Genomic DNA, 18,210 nt, shown 5'->3' with positions numbered 1-18,210 from the left:
TGAAAGGCTGGGTGTTGGTGGGCGCCAGGCGCTCTGTGGCGGTCTGTCTCTTGCTGTGTCCCTCGTAGGCCCCAGGGACCCACGCCAGCCACTTGCCCAAACTCAGCAAAGGCCTGGGGGATGGGCAGTTGTGCCAGTGCCACTTTCCTCCCAGGACCAGTCAGGCCCCTCGGAACCGGGAAGGCCCTCCTCCTTCCTCTGGTTGGGGGAGCTCAGCCTGGGGGAGCTGTGGCCCAACCCCGGAAGGGAGGGGTCCCCAAGGCACTGCGTCTGGGCTACTAGAATCTTGGGAGAAGTGAAGGGGAGGCGGGGGGCAGGGAAGGACACAGCCTGGGCCAATCTGCCAGGGCTCACAAGATATGGCGGGGGGGTGCCAGCCCTTCTCCAGCCCCGGGTGGGCGCTGCCTCTTGTTCCATTACCTCCCAGGGGCTGCTCTCAGCTGCTGGGAGGCCCAGACCCTTCCTGTCCCAGCTGAGAGAGGGACAGGGCATCGCAAGAGGGGTACCTGAGGGCAGGGCAGGTGCTCAGAGCCCTGGTGCCCTACTCACCGTGGGGCCACCGCAGGCTCCCCCCGCCTGTCCAGCGACCCTCAGGGGAGCGCCAGGGCCTGACAGGAGGGAGGCCCAGCGAGGCATCATGACACAGGCCGAGCTGGGCTCTGATTGGACCTCTGGAGTCCCCCTGGGTGTCTGGGCAGGGCACGCCCTGCACAGGGAGCCCCAGACCAGCTGGGATGATGCTGCTGCGACACCAGGGACGGGAGGACAGAGGGTGGCCTGGGCAGAAGAGGGCGCAGGCCAGGCCTCACAGAGGCGACCACAGGAAGCTGAGCCGTGCGTAGGTGCAGGCCGGGGGGTGGCGAGGGGCTGTGTTGGGGTCAAGGTGGGTGAACCTTTGCGGAAAGGGGATCCATGGACCACCCACTGGACAGGCCTAGCCTGTGCCCTCTGGATGGCCGTGCCCCCTGCTCCCCCTGGCGGCTGCTCATAGGAAGGCCAGGGCCCTCTCCATCCAGGGTCCATCCATCCAGGAGTGGAGTGCAGCACATGGGTCACCCAGGGGGGCTGCTGTGGTGCAGGACAGGTCGAGCACCCCTTGAGGTTCAGTGCAGGTCCCAGACCGCTGAGCTCAGGCTCCCGGAAGGGGGTGCAGGGCCCCGGTTTCCCTGGCCCAGCAGGGCAAGTGCGAGGGGATCTTGGGCAAAGAGGGTGGGGCTCAGGTCCCTGCAGGGGCAGCCCCGACGGCCTTCCTCATCCCGCCCGTCCTCACGTTGCTGGGTGCTCCAGCAGTGAGGGACCTGGGTGCTGGGCAGTGGGGCTTCCTCAGTGCACAGGGCCCGGGGCCACGGCAGCAGGGCCCCCGCGCAGCTCTTCGTTCCTGAGACCAATGGCACGCACAGGCGGCCTCGCAGCTCCGTGGCCAGTCCTCCTGCCGCGATGTGGCGTCTGAGGCTCAGGTCTGCACCCCGAGGGACGGGTCCAGTGGGGGAGGAGCCCCTGCCATCTCATAGCACCTCCATCACCGGGCCCAGTGAACCCCCCACCCGCCTGCCGTCAGGCAGGGCTCTGGGCATGGGCGCAAGGCCGTGGCGACAGAACCCACGTGGTCTGAGGGCTCCGAGCAGGAGGACTGGACCAGCCACCAAGTCCCTGAAAGTCCTCGAGGGCCCTCGAAGCCCGCGGCCTCCTCTCAGCAGCCTGTCTGTCCTTCCCGTGCGTAGCGGGGCCAGGCGGGGCAGGGGCGCGGGGGAGGCCTTCTCCAGATAGACACGCCGGGGAGCGATGCTGGAGGCCACGTGACAGGGCAGCGGCCATGGCCCACGGGCCAAGGTGGGCCTAAGAGTTCTAGAGATCACCTAGGGAGAGACCCCACTGCTGTGCTCCCTGGGGGAGGCGTGGGCAGGGCCCCCGGGGGGGGCTGCCCACCCTCACACCAACGAGCCAAGGCAGAAACGCTCTGTTCTCACTCTGGAAGCTATTTGCCGTGCCCTGACCTCAGCGTCCTGTCAGAGGCGTATACGTATATATTTATATTTATATATATATATATATATATATGTATATATGTATATATATATAAAAGATTATTTAACAGTTAAATATATTCCAATAAGAACGTCTCACGGGACAAAAGTCGTGTCTCCCCACCACGAACACGTCAGCACTGAAGAAACACTGAGCCCGAGGCCACGAGCGCTGAGCCCACACCTGGGTGCAGCCGGTCTCTCACAGAAGCACAATATAAATACTCTGATTTGAACGCGGGTCCCTGTTGCCGTCGAGACATGTTCCTGAGGCGACGGGCGGAGCAGCCCGGCGGCGGTGGCGCCTCACTCGGCCGGGACCTCGTACTTGAAGATGACGCTGAAGAGCCGGCCCCCCAGCCGCTCGGCCAGCCACGAGTTCTTGATGACGGCCAGCTTGAGGCTCTCGCAGCGCAGGGCCGCGTGGTAGTTGGTGTGGACGGCGCGGCCCATGCCCTCGATGACCACCAGGTCGGCGCCGCGCTCCCGCACCAGCACGGCCAGCCCCTTGTCCAGGCGGCTTCGGGGAGGAAGGGGGCAGTGAGGAGGGTGCAGGCGGGGGGCCTGGCACCCTGCACTGAGCTGCACCCGGGGCAGACGCCACACCCTGCCTCCAGCCAAGGGCGGCGACTGGCGGGAACGCCGGAGACCCCCGACCCTCGGCCCCCCCAACTACGTGGGCCTTGGGTCCAGCCTGATCCCCGGACAGCCAGCCCGGCAGCTGCCCTCCCGGGGCCCGGGGCCCAGGGTCTTGGGGACCCCTGGCAGCTGCGCTCCCGTTGCTACAAGGAAGCCGGTTCTGAAAACTGGGCCTTAACGATACTTTTGTATTTTGAACTTTAAAGAATCTGAGTCCTTTCTATAGCTTTTTATTGTCCCTCCTTGTTGGTTAATAGTGGACCTGGAAGGGGATTAAGTCAATACTGGAGAATCAGCACTGGAACAGACTGAGAGGCTAACAGTCCAGAGCCCAGATGTGCCCTCCTTTACACGGGCCGCTCCAGGTTCTAGAAGCCCCGGGGTGGAAAGCACTGTGGTGACGAACTGATTATCCAAGGACAATTATCCAAGGTGGGGACACGCCCCCCTTGCTTCTTCCTCCCAGGGTCCCGAGGGAAGAGGTGCTGGACCCTGCCCGGGGCTGTGGCTGGCACAGCTGGCTTCCGCAGGGGACCGGGGGACCCGGGGGCAGAGGGGCCACGTTACCTGAGGTCGAGACACGGGGAGCTGGAGCCAGTCTGCATGAGCAGCAGCCTCCCTTCTCCGAGCGCCGAGCTGTCGAGCACAGCACCCGTGAGGTCACCCGTGAGGCGGCGCCCCCGGAAGCTGCCCCGCCGCGCCCCAGCCCCCCGCCCAGCTTACCGGACGACGGGGTCCATGGCCGCGATGCGCTCAGCCACAATGAGGGACTCGCTGTAGGTCACGTCGTTCAAGGCGGGTCCCGAGTTGCACGCCAAGATGACCTGCGGCAGGATGCCCGGGCTCCTTAGGGACCTTGGCCACCGGCAGTACTGAGCCAGCCTGGGCTCACCCGCCTGCCCGCCCGCCACCCACCCACCCACCTGGGGCTGCCAGCGGAGGAGCACGGCCTCTGGTGACCTCTCACGGCTGGGCCGGCTCTTGGGGCAGGATGGAGACGGCCCCAGGGCCCCGCGGTCAGGCTGACCTAAGCCCCAGGACGTGACCGGCCAGGTCTCCTCTGCTCCTGCCGTGCCACTGCCTACCCGGCACCTACCTGCACACGGAGGGGCCCAGGGCGATGCCAACCCCACCGAGCACAGGAGCTGGGCAAGGGACCCGCCATGCGGCCCTCCACACTCACCTCCGTCCCTCTAGAGAGAAGCTCCCTGACAAAGGGGAAGACTCCCAAAATGACGTCTACTCCACTGTTATCTGCGAAAATTAAGGCACATTTGTGAGGGGGCCCCTGTAAGACAAAACCAGGACGTTCAGTTGGGAACAGGCGCGTCCAAGCGTTCCAGACACCTCCACACTCCACTCCCCACGGCCGGGTGAGGGCTGCTGGGTCCTGCAGGCACTGGGGGCACAGGGGCAGCCCCGGCCTCTTCCAGAACTGCTAGCCCGAAGGACCTCTGACCTGAGGCCAGTGACCTCATCGCTGTCCCGCCGAAGTCAGGCTTGGAGCAGGGACGCCAGCTCATGCTTGTAGCTCGGGGCGGGGGGCTGAGGGGGACACTCCGGGGGGCCCTCGGTGCACCGCGTGGGCCCGCGCCACCTCCCCAGCCGTGAACCCTGCCCGGGCCCCTAGGGCACAGGACAGAAGCGGGGACAGCTCCATGTACCTTCAGTCTCTGAAGCCACTTGCTGTAGGAGTCCACGAGCCAGGGCCGCTCTGCGGGACACAGGGACGCGGTCACCCGCCCGCCGGCCTCTCCGGGGAGCCGGTCCTCGCCTCCCCCCGGCTCAGCGGGCACGCGCGGCCGCCTCGCTGCTTCCCCCCACCGGCCCGAGTCCTGGCACTGGAGGAGAGCCCTGGGCGCCCCTACCTTGCAGCTTCCTCTTTGCCTCCTCAAACCCAAACTGGGGGTCAGATTCAAGGACGCTGCACAGGGGAGGAGAAGACAAAGTCACCAAAGCCCCGGACCTTGGCCTCCGTCGCTCCCGTGGGCCACGAAGCCCCTCCCGAGCTGGACGAGCGTGCTGTCCCCCGTCACTGCTGCCGCGTCGGCTCGAGGACGGGGGAGGTGGCACGGGGAAGCCTCCGTGCTTGCAGCCACAGGCCAGGCCCCTGGGGAGCACCGGCCACCAGCCTCGCCCCAACGTGCCGCCCAAGGGGCAGCCAGTGCTGAGGGCAGGGAGGGGGCGATGGCTGTCCCGGGTGCCCGGGTCCGAAAGCGCACGTTGGGTGACCCAGCAAGTCCCCTGCACGGGAGCCCCGGGGAAGGCACCAGACAGCAGGCCCCGGGACAGGACCCTTGGGGGGACGGGGAGACGCGTGCCCACCGCTGAACTTCACGAGGCACCTATTCGCTCCAAACACCCAACAGCGTCTAAGCCCACCCCACACGGTCACTGTGACGCGGAGTTTCACACTGACAACACCCACACCCGCAGCCCTCTACGCGCCTGCTCTTGTGTGCGGGCAGGGAGGCTGGGTCCCAGCACCTGTCCCATCCGTTCCCGAGGCCACACGTGCCCAGCAAGCCCCCAGCAGTACCCCATCCCCCGAGAACCCCCGGTGCCCCCTCTGCCACCTCCTCGAGGGCCAAGCTGGGCCGGCCGAGGCTGGGACTGCCGGAGCCACGTGTGGCCCAGGCGTCAGTTCGGGCCCAGGGGCTGTGGCTCTAAGGCCGAGCCGGAAGGAGGAGGGGAGGGGATGGGCCTGCAGGGGCTGTGAGGACAGCGGGCACCTACTCAGAGACGGCTTTCGCTCCCCAGTCGAAGACGTTGCCAGCCAGGAGCCCTTTCACCAGGGCCAGCTGCCTCTCCTCCCAGCCCAGGGCATCCAGAGAGTGGATCACCCTCTGGAAACACTTTAATGCCACGCCGTTGTCCTTCTGCTTCACCTGTGGGGAGATGCGAATGAAGACGTGGTCTGGCCTCCCCCAGGCCCCCGGCAGAGCAGGGAGAGGAGAGCACTGCGCCGGGAGAGCACCAACAGCGAGCCCGTTCTAGGGGACAGAAGACTCCCATGTGACGTCACTGCGGGAGGCTAGACAAACCCAGATCGCGTCAGGTTAAAAGCAGCGCTGACTCTGAGCAGCGCGGGCTGAGGGCAAGCATGGGGGGCACGCTGGTATCGGTGCAGGTTTGAAGCGTGCACTGAGGACAGAGGCTCAGGTGTGACGGTGCCGTGGCCGAGCACGGAGGACCCACACCCCGTGGGTGCCCGCTGCCCTGACCGTGAGACCCTCGGCACCCTGACCCACTGTCCCCAGACACCCCGTGCGAGGGCAGGGAGGAGGCGGCAGGGAGCTGAGGTCGGTGGGCTCCGGACCCCGCCCGCGGCTCCAGGGCACGCGGCTTCCTGGTCAAAGAGCCCAGGGAGGCACCTCCAGGCCACCAGCCAGGCCCTGGAAGGCTCGTGGCCAGGACGGACATCCTCAGGCACCAACCCTTGAGCTTCCAGGCTGAGTTCAGGAGGCCAGGAAGAGGCGAGGGGGCCTCAGTGCCACATGCCCGCCACCCTCACCGGCTGCGGGTTAGAACCCCCAGGACACGCTGCTGACGAGGTCACAGTGGCGCCGGCATCGGTCCACAGCCGGTGCTGCCGACCGAGGGGCTGCGGCCCAGAGCTCCTGGGAGATGGACCCTCACCAGGGCGGCTCCAGGATGCAGCCTGTCGCCAGTGCCGGGGGTCAGGGCTGCCAGCACACCCGCTCGCTGGACAGGACGGGACTGATGCCCCGTTCCCCACGGCCCCCTGCAAGCATGTGCCCACCCACGAGAAGGGGGCGCTCACCTTGGAGTAGGGGTCCGGGAAGTTGAACTCGTTCAAACAGTGCTCCCTCGTGTCCAGGAGGCTGCGCACGGTCAGGGTCCCATAAGCGCTGAAGACAGAGCCGGGCGGAGGGCGGCTGAGTGGGCTGGACGGCCGACTGCACTGCCCATCGCACTCTCCCCACCCAGGGGCGTCCTCGTGGCGTCCAGGCGCCAAAAGGAGAAGCCCAGGAGGCCAGCGGGGTGCTGAGCATCCCCGAGTGTGTGCCGGGGAGGGGCACAGAGCTTCCTGGAGAACTTCGAGGGACTCGGCCCTCGGGTGCGAGCGCGCGTCCCCGTAGAGGCCGCCTCTCGGGGCCCTGGCCAGGGCGAGCAGGTGGGCCACTCACAAGGGCTGCTGCCTCAGCGTCTGCAGCTTGTTCCAGTACTTCTGGCGGAACTTCTCGGCCCTCTCGGCTGCATCCACGGAGCCTGGCTGGCTCGCCACGGCGCGCTTCACGACCTACCAAGGACGGGGCGGCCAGCAGTGCTCAGGGCAGCCCCCAGCCCGTGGACGGCAGGCGTTGGTGGCAGCCACTGGGGGCTTCCCTTGCCAGGTGGGAACGGGGTTGCCGCCAGCTCTGACCCAAAGCTCATGTCCGTGTCCTCTGATACCAGCCCCAGGGCCCACTGGACACCAGCTCCTGCTCTGCTGGGGGAACTGGTGGTTCTGGAGCATCTCCAAGTCTGTGGGACCCCTCGCTCTGAAGACAGACCCCACGGGCCTCTCTGAGGGGCGTCGTGGAGGAATGGGCGTTCCCAGGAGGCTCCCATGGCCTTGACCCCCGAGCCTGGAGCCGGAGGCCAGCCACCGCTGCCCCGAGCCTGGAGCCGGAGGCCAGCCACCGCTGCCCCGAGCCTGGAGCCGGAGGCCAGCCACCGCTGCCCCTGAGCCTGGAGCCGGAGGCCAGCCACCGCTGCCCCGAGCCTGGAGCCGGAGGCCAGCCACCGCTGCCCCGAGCCTGGAGCCGGAGGCCAGCCGCCGCTGCCCCTGAGCCCTGGGCAAACTGCTTGCTTTTTAAAAAGACACGGCAGCCGGGAAAGCCACTTGCGAGCTGATGAGGACGCACCTCACTGACACCACGTCCCAACAAACTACTCAGTCAGGCTCCCACCTGGGAACTATGAATTACACCTCAAATAAAAGGCTCCTGGAAACCCCTGTTCTCCCCCATCCCGCCTCTCACTGCCCCTTGGGAACCTGAAACAGTCAGAGGTAGCCAGGACCTCAAAGGCCCACAGCCCAATTCCTGGACGGATGGGTGTCTTCTTCCTGGGGGTGTCCAGCCCCGCCCCAGGCCCTCACCCCGTCCAGGGCCTCCTCAAAGCAGGTGAGCCAGTACTTTCGGGCCAGCGCGTCGTCCGTGAGGTCGACCGTGTCAGGCACGTAGGAGGACGGGTCCAGAAGGAGAGGCAGGTTGACGAGCGGCCTCTCCAGACGGTCCATTTCCAGCAAGTCGAACTGGGAGGACGAGAAGCAGGCAGGCACGTCAGCCGTGCCCTTTCTGAAAGATCAAAAGCCCCTTCTACAGGTCTTGGAACCGGCTTCCCCGCACGAAGGGAGGCTGCCGTGCGCGGCTAATGGAGAGCCCGGCTCCTCCCCGGCCCTGGGCCCTGCCTGCCTCTCACGGCCTCTCTCAGCCCGGGCGAGCCCTCCACTTGTCCGGGGCCCTGAGCCCGACGCCCCGACCCTGGGTCTGCTCACGCACCCGTCTTCCTGCCGCGCCCCATGCTCTCTGCTCCGCGCTCTGAAGCACGCACACCGACCGCCCTTCTGGTCCAACCGCCCTGCCCACCGGGCTCTGTCCTGCGGCTCCTGCCCGGGGTCAGTTCCCGGGGGGGACACACCGCCCCGTCCCCCCACGCCCCGCATCCAGACCCACTGCCCCTGCCATGCTCAGCAAGGCCGGGACGCTCGATGCCCACGCCAGGGTCTTTCAAACGAAGGGTCCTGTGCGCCTGGCCCCGTTCTCGGATGAGAACTGTGTCAGGCAGCTGCTCCAGGGACGTGACAAGCGAGTGAGCTCAGGGCTCGTCCTCCAGGCACCGCTCCTGCCCCCCACCCTCCAGGGAGCTGCCCACCTGGGACTTGGCCCTGTGTTGCTGACTGGCCCACTAGCAGGGTGAGGCGGCAGGTGTGCTCGGACCAGGGATGGTCTGGATGAGAAGATCCACCCCACGAGGGAGAGATGGGCTTTGGGGACGCGCCACGTGAGCGCACGTTCAGCAGGGAAGGAGCCGGTGTGTCTCCACGGGGGTCAAAGGCAGCAATGGCTGCCTGCTGCCCGGCTGGCCGGCAGGGGCCGCCCTGTCCTCCGATGAGTGGGAGCTCACATCTGAGCTCGGCCTGGCCCCCTGCCCCTGGGGATCCCCACGCCCACTCGCAGGGACACCCCAGCATGACAGGCGCGTGGGGTGCCCAAGCTGTCACGGAGAGGGGCCGCGTTGCACATCAGCGTTGGCTGAAAGATTTCTGGCCCGCCCACCCATTTCATTTTGCCGTCCATGTGGCCGGCATCCACGTCGTCCTTCGACAAGTCAGAGACGTTAACGCCTTTCTCTGTACACCCGTCACGGCGGGCCTGGGCCTTGCCAACCCTGCCCCTGGTGCCTGCCTTTGGGAAGGGCCCAGCTACCCCCGCACAGCCGGCTGCAAAGGATGCGGTGTGGAGCTGTGGGAACTGGGGGTGCCACACGTGGGGGGGACTCTCCCCAGGAAGTGAGAGGCGGATGAGGCACATTCTTGCCATGTTTACACTGATTTACAAGAGAATCTGCATCTACAACTGAAAACCAACTTTCCCTCCAAACTGGCTAGCAACCTGTCCTGAAGGTAGCATCCCGACCTGTGTGCCCAGGCCAGGCCAGGCCAGGCCAGGCCAGGCAGCTGCAGGTCTCGGCCTGTCCTCCAGCCCCACGTGCGATTCTGATAAACCACTTCCTGGGTTATCAGGGACGTGATGTCAATAAGACGGTAACGGGCTTCCCTGGTGGCGCAGTGGTTAAGAGTCCGCCTGCCGATGCAGGGGACACGGGTTTGTGTCCTGGTCCGGGAAGATCCCACATGCTGTGGAGCGGCTGGGCCTGTGAGCCATGGCCGCTGGGCCTGCACGTCCGGAGCCTGTGCTCCGCAACGGGAGAGGCCACAACAGTGAGAGGCCCGCGTACCGCAAAAAAAAAAAAAAAAAAGATGGCAACAGCTCATCCAACGATGATCTGGGCCAGGACGGGGCCACGGCAGTACCATCCCGTCCCAGCTGCGAGACCCTCTCCACACCGGCTCGGCTGGCGGGGGGAGCTCCCATCCAGACATGGTGGGCCTCACCCCAAGGGGCGACTGAGGAAAAGGTGGAATCGCCTGAGGAAATTCGCAGACTCTGCAGGCTCGGTACCGCCTTGAAACCATCACGCAGAGAACGTGTTCTAAGAGAAGGGGCCCAGGCTGGTGCCTGCGACCCACAGTTTTACCCCGATTCTGCTGTGAACGGTCCCAGAGCCCTAGGAAAGACCCCCTGTGGTCCCGAAACTTTATATTCTCCCTGCAAGCCCGGCAGGGACCGCGTGGCCCTGAGGGCTCCGGCTGAACACCCGAAGAATGTGAGACACTACGGGAGGAATGAGAACAGCCAGCTGCAGGCTGCAAACGTCTCTCTTCGGCCCCAGAGTCTGTGGTTCACGACCAGCCTGCACCAGGAGGAGGCGCCTTCGAGCCCGGCCACGGCGGCTCTCCTCAGGGACCACCAGGAGGCCACAGAGGAGGCGGCGCACGTGGGACCCAGGGCCACCCACGCCCGTACTCACGGTGCCGCTCCTCGGCCGCTGTGTTGGGCAGAGCTCGGGCGAGGAGCTCATGAGCCCGGAGCTGCCGGCGTAGTTCTCTTCCCAACTGTACTGGTTTGGGTCTGTGGGACAAGAGACCCGGCGTCAACCGAGGGGCGAGCGGCTCGGCAAACCTTGGGCGGCGGGACTGCCTCTGGGAGGACCGGCTGCCGAAGGCCTCCCTGGCGCCGGGCGGGCCGGGGGCGTTGTTCTGTTGTGTTATTCCTTACTGGCACAGAAACCTCTCAAGCTGAGCGGCAGCTTCCGAAAGGTACCCGTGGTTTATCTCAAGTGAGAAGCTGGACTTAGGGACGCAGTGAAGGTCTGCCTGGGCTGCTCTGACTGGCGCTGACCCCCACGCAGTCTGCCCTGTGCTTCCTCGTGCAGAATCACGCCTGCGATTCCTTCACGTGTCCTTCAAAGAGGACAGACCGGATGCGCATCTGAAGCGACAGCTGGGCAGACGGCCGGGAGGAGCCGGCGGGCCGAAGCCTTCGGAGGCGAGGCCGTGCGCGCAGCCCCTGCACGGAGCCCCGTCACTTAAGGACCCATGGGTTGATTACGTGGCACCCACGCGAGTCGGTTTCCACCGGCCCCTCAGGAGAATCACAGCAAAGGCTCCTGCCACTGCTGGGGAGAGCCCACGAAGACACCATGTCCACCCACAGCCCTTGATCGTCGCTTAACACGAGCAGCCATTCCAGTCACTCCCCAAGGCCTCCCCGCCTCCCGATGCCACTGCCCAACATAGGCCGCGCTGTACTCACTGTCCTGCTCGGCTCCTTTAAGAAACGCTCCTATGGCGCCCAGGTAGCCTTCGTGCCTCAAGAACAGCGCCTGGACCTCCCCCTGCCACGGAGACGCCCCTGAAGCGCCACTCAGCCCAAGGCTGCAAGTCCACCCGACACAGGTGGCCTCCCTCCCGACTCGGCGCTTGTCCACGGGGCTGTACGCACACGCGGAATTCAAGGGCCCACCGTTTAGAGCAGCGGTCCCCGGCCTTTTTGGCACCAGAGACCGGTTTCATGGAAGACCACTTTTCCATGGACGGGGGTGGCGTCGGGGGAGGGCGGGGGGCGTGATGGTTCGGGTGGTAACGCGCGCGACGGGGAGCAGCCCGGGGCGTGGGGAGCCCCGGTTCAGAGGGTAACTTCTTCCACAAAACGGATACCCACCCAGGTCCCCATGCTTGCTGGGGGCCACACCCCCCCACGCCGTGACCAACACCTAGAAGCTCACCTGGAGCTCGCGGACAGTGGGAGGCGGTCTCTAGACCCCACCCCCGGCAACGTGCCAAACTCAGGGATGGCCACGGTGCCCCAAGCGCAGGATGCCCGGAGCTAGTGGGTGGGAAGGGGCTGCGGGCAGGGGCTTGGGGGTGCTCAGCTGGGTCCCGCCTTGCTCCCGTCCCCTCTTAGGCCTGAGAGTTTGGAGACACGGGGGCCCGGGCCAGGGGCGGGCAGAGCAGAGGAAGGACGCGGTGGCCCGTTACCTTGGAGAAGAAGTTGATGCTGTAGGTGATGGTGCGCATGGTGACAGGGTGGCCGCGGATGAAGAAGCCCCCGAAGTACACCCGGTCCAAGCAGTGGAGCCTGGCGTACAGGCAGGCGAGCTGCCCGATGTCGTTGCTGATCATGTGCAGCAGGCTCTTGGCCATGTCCTCCTTGGAGAACTCTGGGGGCGGAAGCGGCACGCTGGGCAAGCGGCCAGGTGGGCGCCACGCGCCTCCAACAGCCAGAGCGGGCGAGAGGCCGTACCTGTGTCCGCGGTGGCCGACTTCCCGAAGCTGCTCGCGATGAGGTTGCCGCTCAGCCCCAGGGTCTGGTGGGCCCCTCCGTAGATGTCCTGCACCAGCATGTCCACGTTCGTGTGCTGGCCTCTGGAAGCCAGATGCAGCAGCTCGTCAAACTTCTGTGGGGACAGAGCAGACGGGAGCACCTGAGGAGCCGCAAGCTGGGAGAACCCCACGGCCCTGGACGAGCCCACGGAAGGAGGCCAGCCGCCGCGCTGGGTAGGGAAGGCCCTCTCCTGTTATGGCCCAGAGGTGGGGGGAGACGGGCAGCCTCTGTGCACCACCCAGCTGGGCGACACTCTGGCCACCTGGACGCCCATCCTTCAGAGACTCGGGACGCAGGACGAGGTACAGGGAAGAGCCACTTTCACAACAACCCCAGCCAAGCACAAGCCTCCGACCCCACAGCCGCCAACCCTCTCCTGAGGGGACCAGGAAACAGGCTGCTCCGTGGAGCCAGGAGCATCCTCCCAGAGCTGCCCAAATACCTTCGTTTTGGTGAGCAGAGCCCCAAGCCCCCAGAAGGTGCCACCCCCGATGGAGCTGCCGCCGATCCACTCGAACCTGTCCTCTGTCTCCACCTGGAGCGAAACGAGGGCAGGTGCGTTAGCAAGGGGGCCCCCAGCCACTGCCCAGCAAGTCCCGGGGACGCGGCGGCTCAGGGGTATCCCCTGCCCTGCGTGGCGGCGCCCTTGAAGGCCGAGTCCGGTGGGCTCGGCAGGTGCTCGTGCTGGAAGCAGAGGGCCCACCTCCCCGCAGACCGCCCGCGCCAGGCACTCCGCGTGCGGCCTCGCGCCGTGAGCGCCAGAGGCAGGCCTGGGTCTGTGTCCGCCTCCCTGTGCCCGCGTGCCTGTGCCCGGCATGGCTCCGACATGCAGCCAGTGCTCAACAAAGCGCTGCAGAGGCCCGTCGTCTCCCACGAGCCAGGCCCCACCTTCACGATAGAGACCCCAGAGCCGATGCTGACTAGGAGGTACGGGAAAACGCTGGGGTGGTTGGTCTGAAACCGGAACTCGGGGTTGGAGCCCTTCTGGTACACGAAGGCCTCGTGCGGGATGTTCTTCAGCACGAAGTTGCAGCCCTTGATCAGGCAGGTCATCACGTCCTCCTTGTCAACCCTGCCAGGGAGCAGCCCAGCCACTGGCACCGGCACGGGCCACGGCACGAATGGCCCCTGCCTCCCCGCCCCCCTGGCAGGGCCGTGGCCCCGGGACCCCCCGTCCCGCGGGAGCGGGCCCGACTCGGTCTCGGGGCTCCGTTCCCTTCCTTTCAGCCCTTGCCTCTCCCCACCCACCATCTTCAGTCCCCCGAGCCTTCCTGAGTTTCGGCCACCTGAATCCCACTGCAGCCGGCCCAGAGCTTGGCCTCAGGCCCGCGGCCACCCACCAGCCACCCGGAGCCTCACTGGGTCCTGAGGTCTTAGGCACCCCCAGAGCCGGGCGAACGGGCTGGTGCAGGAGAGGGGCCACTGCAGCCGCCAAGTCAGGGCCCGACCCCGTGAGCGGAGGCCAACCGGCCCCCACGCTCCCCTCCCCGCCCCGAGGTCCCCACTCACTTCAGCTGCAGCTTCTCTTCGATGAGGTCTTTGAACTTGTACGCCCCGCCCCCGGTCGCCTGGATGACCTTGGTCTCGGTGTTGACCAGGTGGTCTTTGATGAAGTCCAGGCAGGCTTCTATGTAGGTGTTCTCGAACTTGACGAAGTGCAGCCTGGCGGTAACCTCCTCCTGGACGGAGATCTCATAGGGCGGCTCGTGGTCCTGCTCTGTGTCCTGGGGGTGAGGGTGGGGAACCCGCGTGTGTGCACTGCCTCGGGGAGGGGACGACGCTGACACACAGCCCCTGGGCACCCTCAGCAGCGGCGACGATTTCTGCCTACCCTGAAGTCCGTGGGAGTCCTGATGGCGACGCAGGTGGGAGATTCGGGGGGGAGGCACGAGCAGGCGGGAGGCGGGGGTGCTCTTGCCAGGGCTGGGATGGAAGGGGAACTAAGCTGGGAGCGTGAGGGAGGGGCATCGGCACTAGAAGCTTCCAGGGCCTGCCCGGGGTCCTCCAGGAGGCTCACCTTGTCTGAGTGGTCGAAGGACCGCACTCTGGCCACTTTGTGCTGCACGGTGGAGTAGTAGGCCAGCTTGGTCAGCGAGCCGCCTACAGGGGAGACAGATGCCGCGGATTCAGAGGTGGCTGGAAGGGACCCGAGGCTGCCCTTCCACAGGCCTCCTCTGCCAGCCCTGGGTCCTGCCCACAAGGAGTCTGGTGCTACCTGAACGTGAAAACCCTGCAGGGCACCAAACAGAGGAAAGGAATGAACTGGGAGACCTAAACACACTCTGCCTTCCTTGAAAAGCTCTGTTCCTCCTCCGGGCCCAGACTGAAATGGAGATCGTCCGTTTCTCCACCAGCACTGAGTCCTTGACGAGCACGGGACCTGCTGTTTCTGGGTGGCTGGGCGACCCTCAGTGGTTTAGGAAAATTCTGTTTCAGACTCTGATCTTGAGGATGAACCAAAGGAAAACGCTGACAAATGCACTGTTTTCACTGAAAAGCATACAACTGACGGTCCGCGGAAGGAGGTGGAGAAGGCAATGCAGGCGAGGGAGGGGCTGTTTTCACCAGGAATGTGCAAGGAAGGGGCCGGAGAGCAGCAGCTGAGGCCCGGACTCACCAAGGAGGCCCTGCAGAGGGCGGCGGGGACTTGTTAATGCCCCTGGGAAGCCTGGATGCCCCTGGCCTGTGACGAGGGACAGAATATCAGGAAGCAGATAAGGCCTTCGGGCAAGTTAAAAAGATCCCCAGAGCAGTCCTCCTGGAGGAGGAGTTCTGGCGAGCCCCACTCCTGAGTCAGAGAGGAGGCGTCGGAGGCTATAGGTGATTCACGGCTGTGAAAGCCACGAACAGCGGAGCAGAGAGAGGCAGCAGGCTCAGCTCTGCAAAGTGACCTTGGAACCAACTGTGCTTCCTAGGAGGCCCGACAAAAATAAGGGGGAAACCCCTTGTCTGGAGAAGGCGGCTAAAACTATTAACAACTGTTGTTTTGTGGCAAAACACTAAGGGAGTGTTCCACAAACACTCGAGTCAGAAACACAGATTCGGAAACACGGTATCCGAAGGCCAAAGCTCTTCCAGGTAAGAAAAATCAAAGCCCAGCTTCCGAGGCCAGTCACACCTGTCCCATCGGAGCCACCTGTCTGGCAGTGTGGACAGGGCCTCCCGGGACGTCCTGCGACCTGGCCTCGCGGGGCCACGTTTGGTCACTGAACCCCGTCGTCCTGGGCTTGCTCTCATCCCCAGACCGTCAGCTTAAGACACAGAACCTGGCCTTAAGCCTCCTTATCCCTCCTCCCTGCCCCCAATCCCGGCCTGGCACGGAGCATCTTCCACTGAAATGCTTGTTGCCCGATGCACCTCTGTGAATAAATCGTTTCCTAAAAAGACAGGCAACGCAAAGGGATGAAGACATGTTTTGAGAAGCTCATCATAAGTTACCCAGGTCACAGAAATCCAATTCCAGACAGTGTGCTCTTCAAGTCAGCTATAAATCACAACCCAAATACACAGTGTTGGGGTTTGTGGGGGGCCGTGGCGAGTGAGCTGGGTTCTGTGCACCGCACACCGTGCACCCCAAGTGGGGCGAAGCCCGGCACTGCCCAGACTTGTCTCCCACCCGAGCCAGGAGACAGCGGATGGGGCACGGGGCTGCGAGCAGAGCAGTGCGGTCAGTCTGAGCCAGGGTGAGTTCACAGAGCAGCACAGGGGGCGCCTGTGGGAGCCTATCTGCTCTCAGGGTCCCTTGCAATTAGAGTGAATGCCAACTCGGGCCAGGGCCGCACACGTCACACCTGACGAGGGCAGTGACCAGGCGGCCAGCACAGTCCCGCGCTCTCTGGTGGACGCCACGGGCTCTCCGGGCCACCCCACCCCATGCTCCACCCTGGGGCCCACAGCATCCCCGACTGATGGGAGGGACCTGAGCCAAGACCCGCCAGTTCATCCAGAACCCCGGGGCATGGTGCGGGGCTGTCCTTCCACTCCAGGCACCTCCGTGCACATCCCTGCCCTGTGGCCCCTTCTGCTTCACCCAAGGGACCCTCCCTCTGCCCAGCAGAAACCTGGAGTCAAGTCAGCTTCAGGTATGTGTTGACCCAAAGCATCCCTGAGGCTTTTGAAGCAGGGACTCCACCCGCGGAGAGGGGCGCCCCGTCAGAGCTGAACTGAGGGCTTGGGGAGGGGAGAGGAAACCGGAAACCTGCTTGTGAACCACTGACAGCACTCTGGCTTTGTGGATTCCTGGGTGGAGGACCCCTGCCCTGAGCCCCGTGACCTCCCATCAGCTACACTAACAAAAGTCTGTCCTTATGAATTCCCTGGCAGTCCAGTGGTTAGGACTCTGCGCTCTCACTGCTGAGGGCCCAGGTTCAATCCCTGGGCGGAGAACGAAGACCCCACAAACCTCGCAGGGTGGCCAAACCCCGCCCCCCCCAAAATAAACCCACAAATGTCTGTCCTTAGTAGCAATGAACGTGTCTTTTAAAGAACCAGACAGAGGACTCAGAGCCGGGGGAAAATTTCAGAGAGGAAATAAACATGGACACTGAAACTATGCCTTTGAGTGTCTTTCTGCTAAGGAACCCTGACCGGGCTCGGCCCTGGAGGACAGGCAGGCACTCCCCCTTCCGCGCCACAAGGTAGGGCCACGCAGAACGACCCAGGTAAGCCCTGTGGCCAGCCAATTTTCGGGGGCGCTTCAGAAACGTTAGGGGCCGACCCGTTGGAGCAGAGCCCCCAGGGTCAGGGCAGCAGCATCAAGTGCGGAAGCTCCGAGCACACGGCCACTGGACTGCCATCACATCCGGAGTGCACAGGGCTCCGAGGACAGCGGCAGGGCCCCGAGGGGCTGACTTGAGCCCCCAGGCGGTTCCTCGCGCTCACCGTCTCTGGCCCAACGTCCAGCCGGGCACCGTTCTGGCGGGTCCCCTTCGGGGGGCCGACCTCAGGCTCACAGCTGCCCTCGCCCGCCCTCTGCCTGGCTCCGCCCGGCCTCTGGCTTTGCAAGTGGGGGCTCAGGACGCTCCCCACTTCCCTGGACACCGCCCCCCCCCAAGGACAGGGGAGCGGGGCGGCCCAACCCCTCCGGGGAGAAGCGCACGGTCTGTCCCTGCATTCACTGAGCGGCCACGGCGGGCCAGGCGCGCGGGGGTCCCGGGCCGGAGGTCATGGACCGGCCCCGAACCGCCCGGGTATCCGCGCCTCAGCGTCCACATCTGAGAAAGCGGTCGGCGGGAGGCGTCAACGCGTCGGAGAGGGAAGGAGGGCCCTGCGGGGGGCGGGGCTCGGGGGTGCTTCCGACCTGAGGTCTGCGCCCAGGTCCTCCAAAGCCCCGGCCCCAGACACCCGACCCCCGATCTCCGGCAGGCGGGGAGCTGCGCCGCCCGGCGGCCGACCCCCACCCCCGCTCCCGAGGCGGGATGCCAGAGGGGCAGCCAGGCCGCCTCTCCCGCGGGACTACGAGCCCCTGCATGCCCCGCTCCGGCCGCGCGGCGCCTGCCGGGAGCTGTAGTCCGGCTGCCGCAGAGAGCGGGCGCCGCCGGCTGCCCGCGGACTACAAGGCCCGACAGGCCGTGCGCGCCGACGGCCCGCGCCCCGCCCTTCGTCCTTGCCACCGCCCCGGCCCGCCGGCCTCGCTGCCCGCGCCCGCGCCCGCCCCCGCCGCCCCGCTCCCCGCGCCCGCCCGCGGCGACCTATGTCTATGGCGAAGCGCTTGGCGTTCTCCAGGTTGCGGAAGATCTCGTCGGGGGGCAGTGTGATGCTCTTGTCCAGGCTGTCCCCGCTGCTCCCGCTGCCGCTCGCTCCACACTCCGCCATTTTGAATGTGCTTGGCCAGCCTCATCAGCCATGGAGATATATGCGCATATATTTGACTGCTAAACGCCTCCCGCGCATAGATTATGCTAATGAGCGTTCGGGCCGGCCCTCGCCCCTCCCGCCGCCGCGGCGGTGGCGGCGGGAGGGCCGACTCAGGCAGGAGGGCGCGGGTCCCCCAGACCGGACCGCGAGGCAGCTCAACACAAAACCTCTGGGCTGTCGTCGTCTTTGTTGTTCCTTCACTGAGTTGGCCGGATGCTGACCTCCAATGATAT

General features: G+C 65.5%; 1 protein-coding gene across 2 annotated transcripts; it reads right to left on the bottom strand.

The window, feature by feature from the left end:
• Positions 1-1,782: 1,782 nt before the first annotated feature.
• PANK4 (pantothenate kinase 4 (inactive)) lies at positions 1,783-17,947 on the bottom strand. 2 transcript variants are annotated; one of them, XM_030880903.3, is made up of 19 exons: positions 17,812-17,947; positions 14,139-14,221; positions 13,631-13,845; positions 13,010-13,193; positions 12,564-12,656; positions 12,041-12,194; positions 11,776-11,957; positions 11,051-11,132; positions 10,266-10,366; positions 7,771-7,926; positions 6,815-6,927; positions 6,448-6,535; positions 5,400-5,551; positions 4,532-4,587; positions 4,328-4,377; positions 3,847-3,951; positions 3,387-3,487; positions 3,231-3,299; positions 1,783-2,544 (listed from the first exon to the last, which is right to left on the bottom strand). In XM_030880903.3, the coding sequence occupies exons 1-19, from the start codon at positions 17,933-17,935 to the stop codon at positions 2,331-2,333; spliced, it is 2,322 nt and encodes a 773-aa protein (XP_030736763.1). In that variant the 5' UTR covers positions 17,936-17,947; the 3' UTR covers positions 1,783-2,330. The 2 variants fall into 2 exon arrangements, 1 of the variants encoding a protein (XP_030736763.1); XR_009558869.1 differs by lacking the exons at positions 1,783-2,544; positions 3,231-3,299 and having other exon boundaries at positions 3,847-3,917; positions 17,812-17,943.
• Between the last annotated feature and the right edge of the window lie 263 nt (positions 17,948-18,210).

Source organism: Globicephala melas, chromosome 1 (assembly GCF_963455315.2).
Source record: "Globicephala melas chromosome 1, mGloMel1.2, whole genome shotgun sequence".
NCBI classification, from domain to species: Eukaryota; Metazoa; Chordata; class Mammalia; order Artiodactyla; family Delphinidae; genus Globicephala; species Globicephala melas.
The sequence above is the reverse complement of the archived record's forward strand: the minus strand, read 5'-3'. Positions and strand labels throughout refer to the sequence as shown.

Excerpts from the sequence above, each read along its gene's own strand:
- PANK4 (XM_030880903.3), bottom strand. The coding sequence starts at position 17,935 with ATGGCGGAGTGTGGAGCGAGCGGCAGCGGGAGCAGCGGGGACAGCCTG. Across the intron at positions 11,958-12,040 it reads GTCGGCCACCGCGGACACAG|AGTTCTCCAAGGAGGACATG; the intron begins GTACGGCCTCTC and ends TTCCGCCCCCAG. Across the intron at positions 3,488-3,846 it reads TTCTCTCTAGAGGGACGGAG|GTCATCTTGGCGTGCAACTC; the intron begins GTGAGTGTGGAG and ends ATCCTGCCGCAG.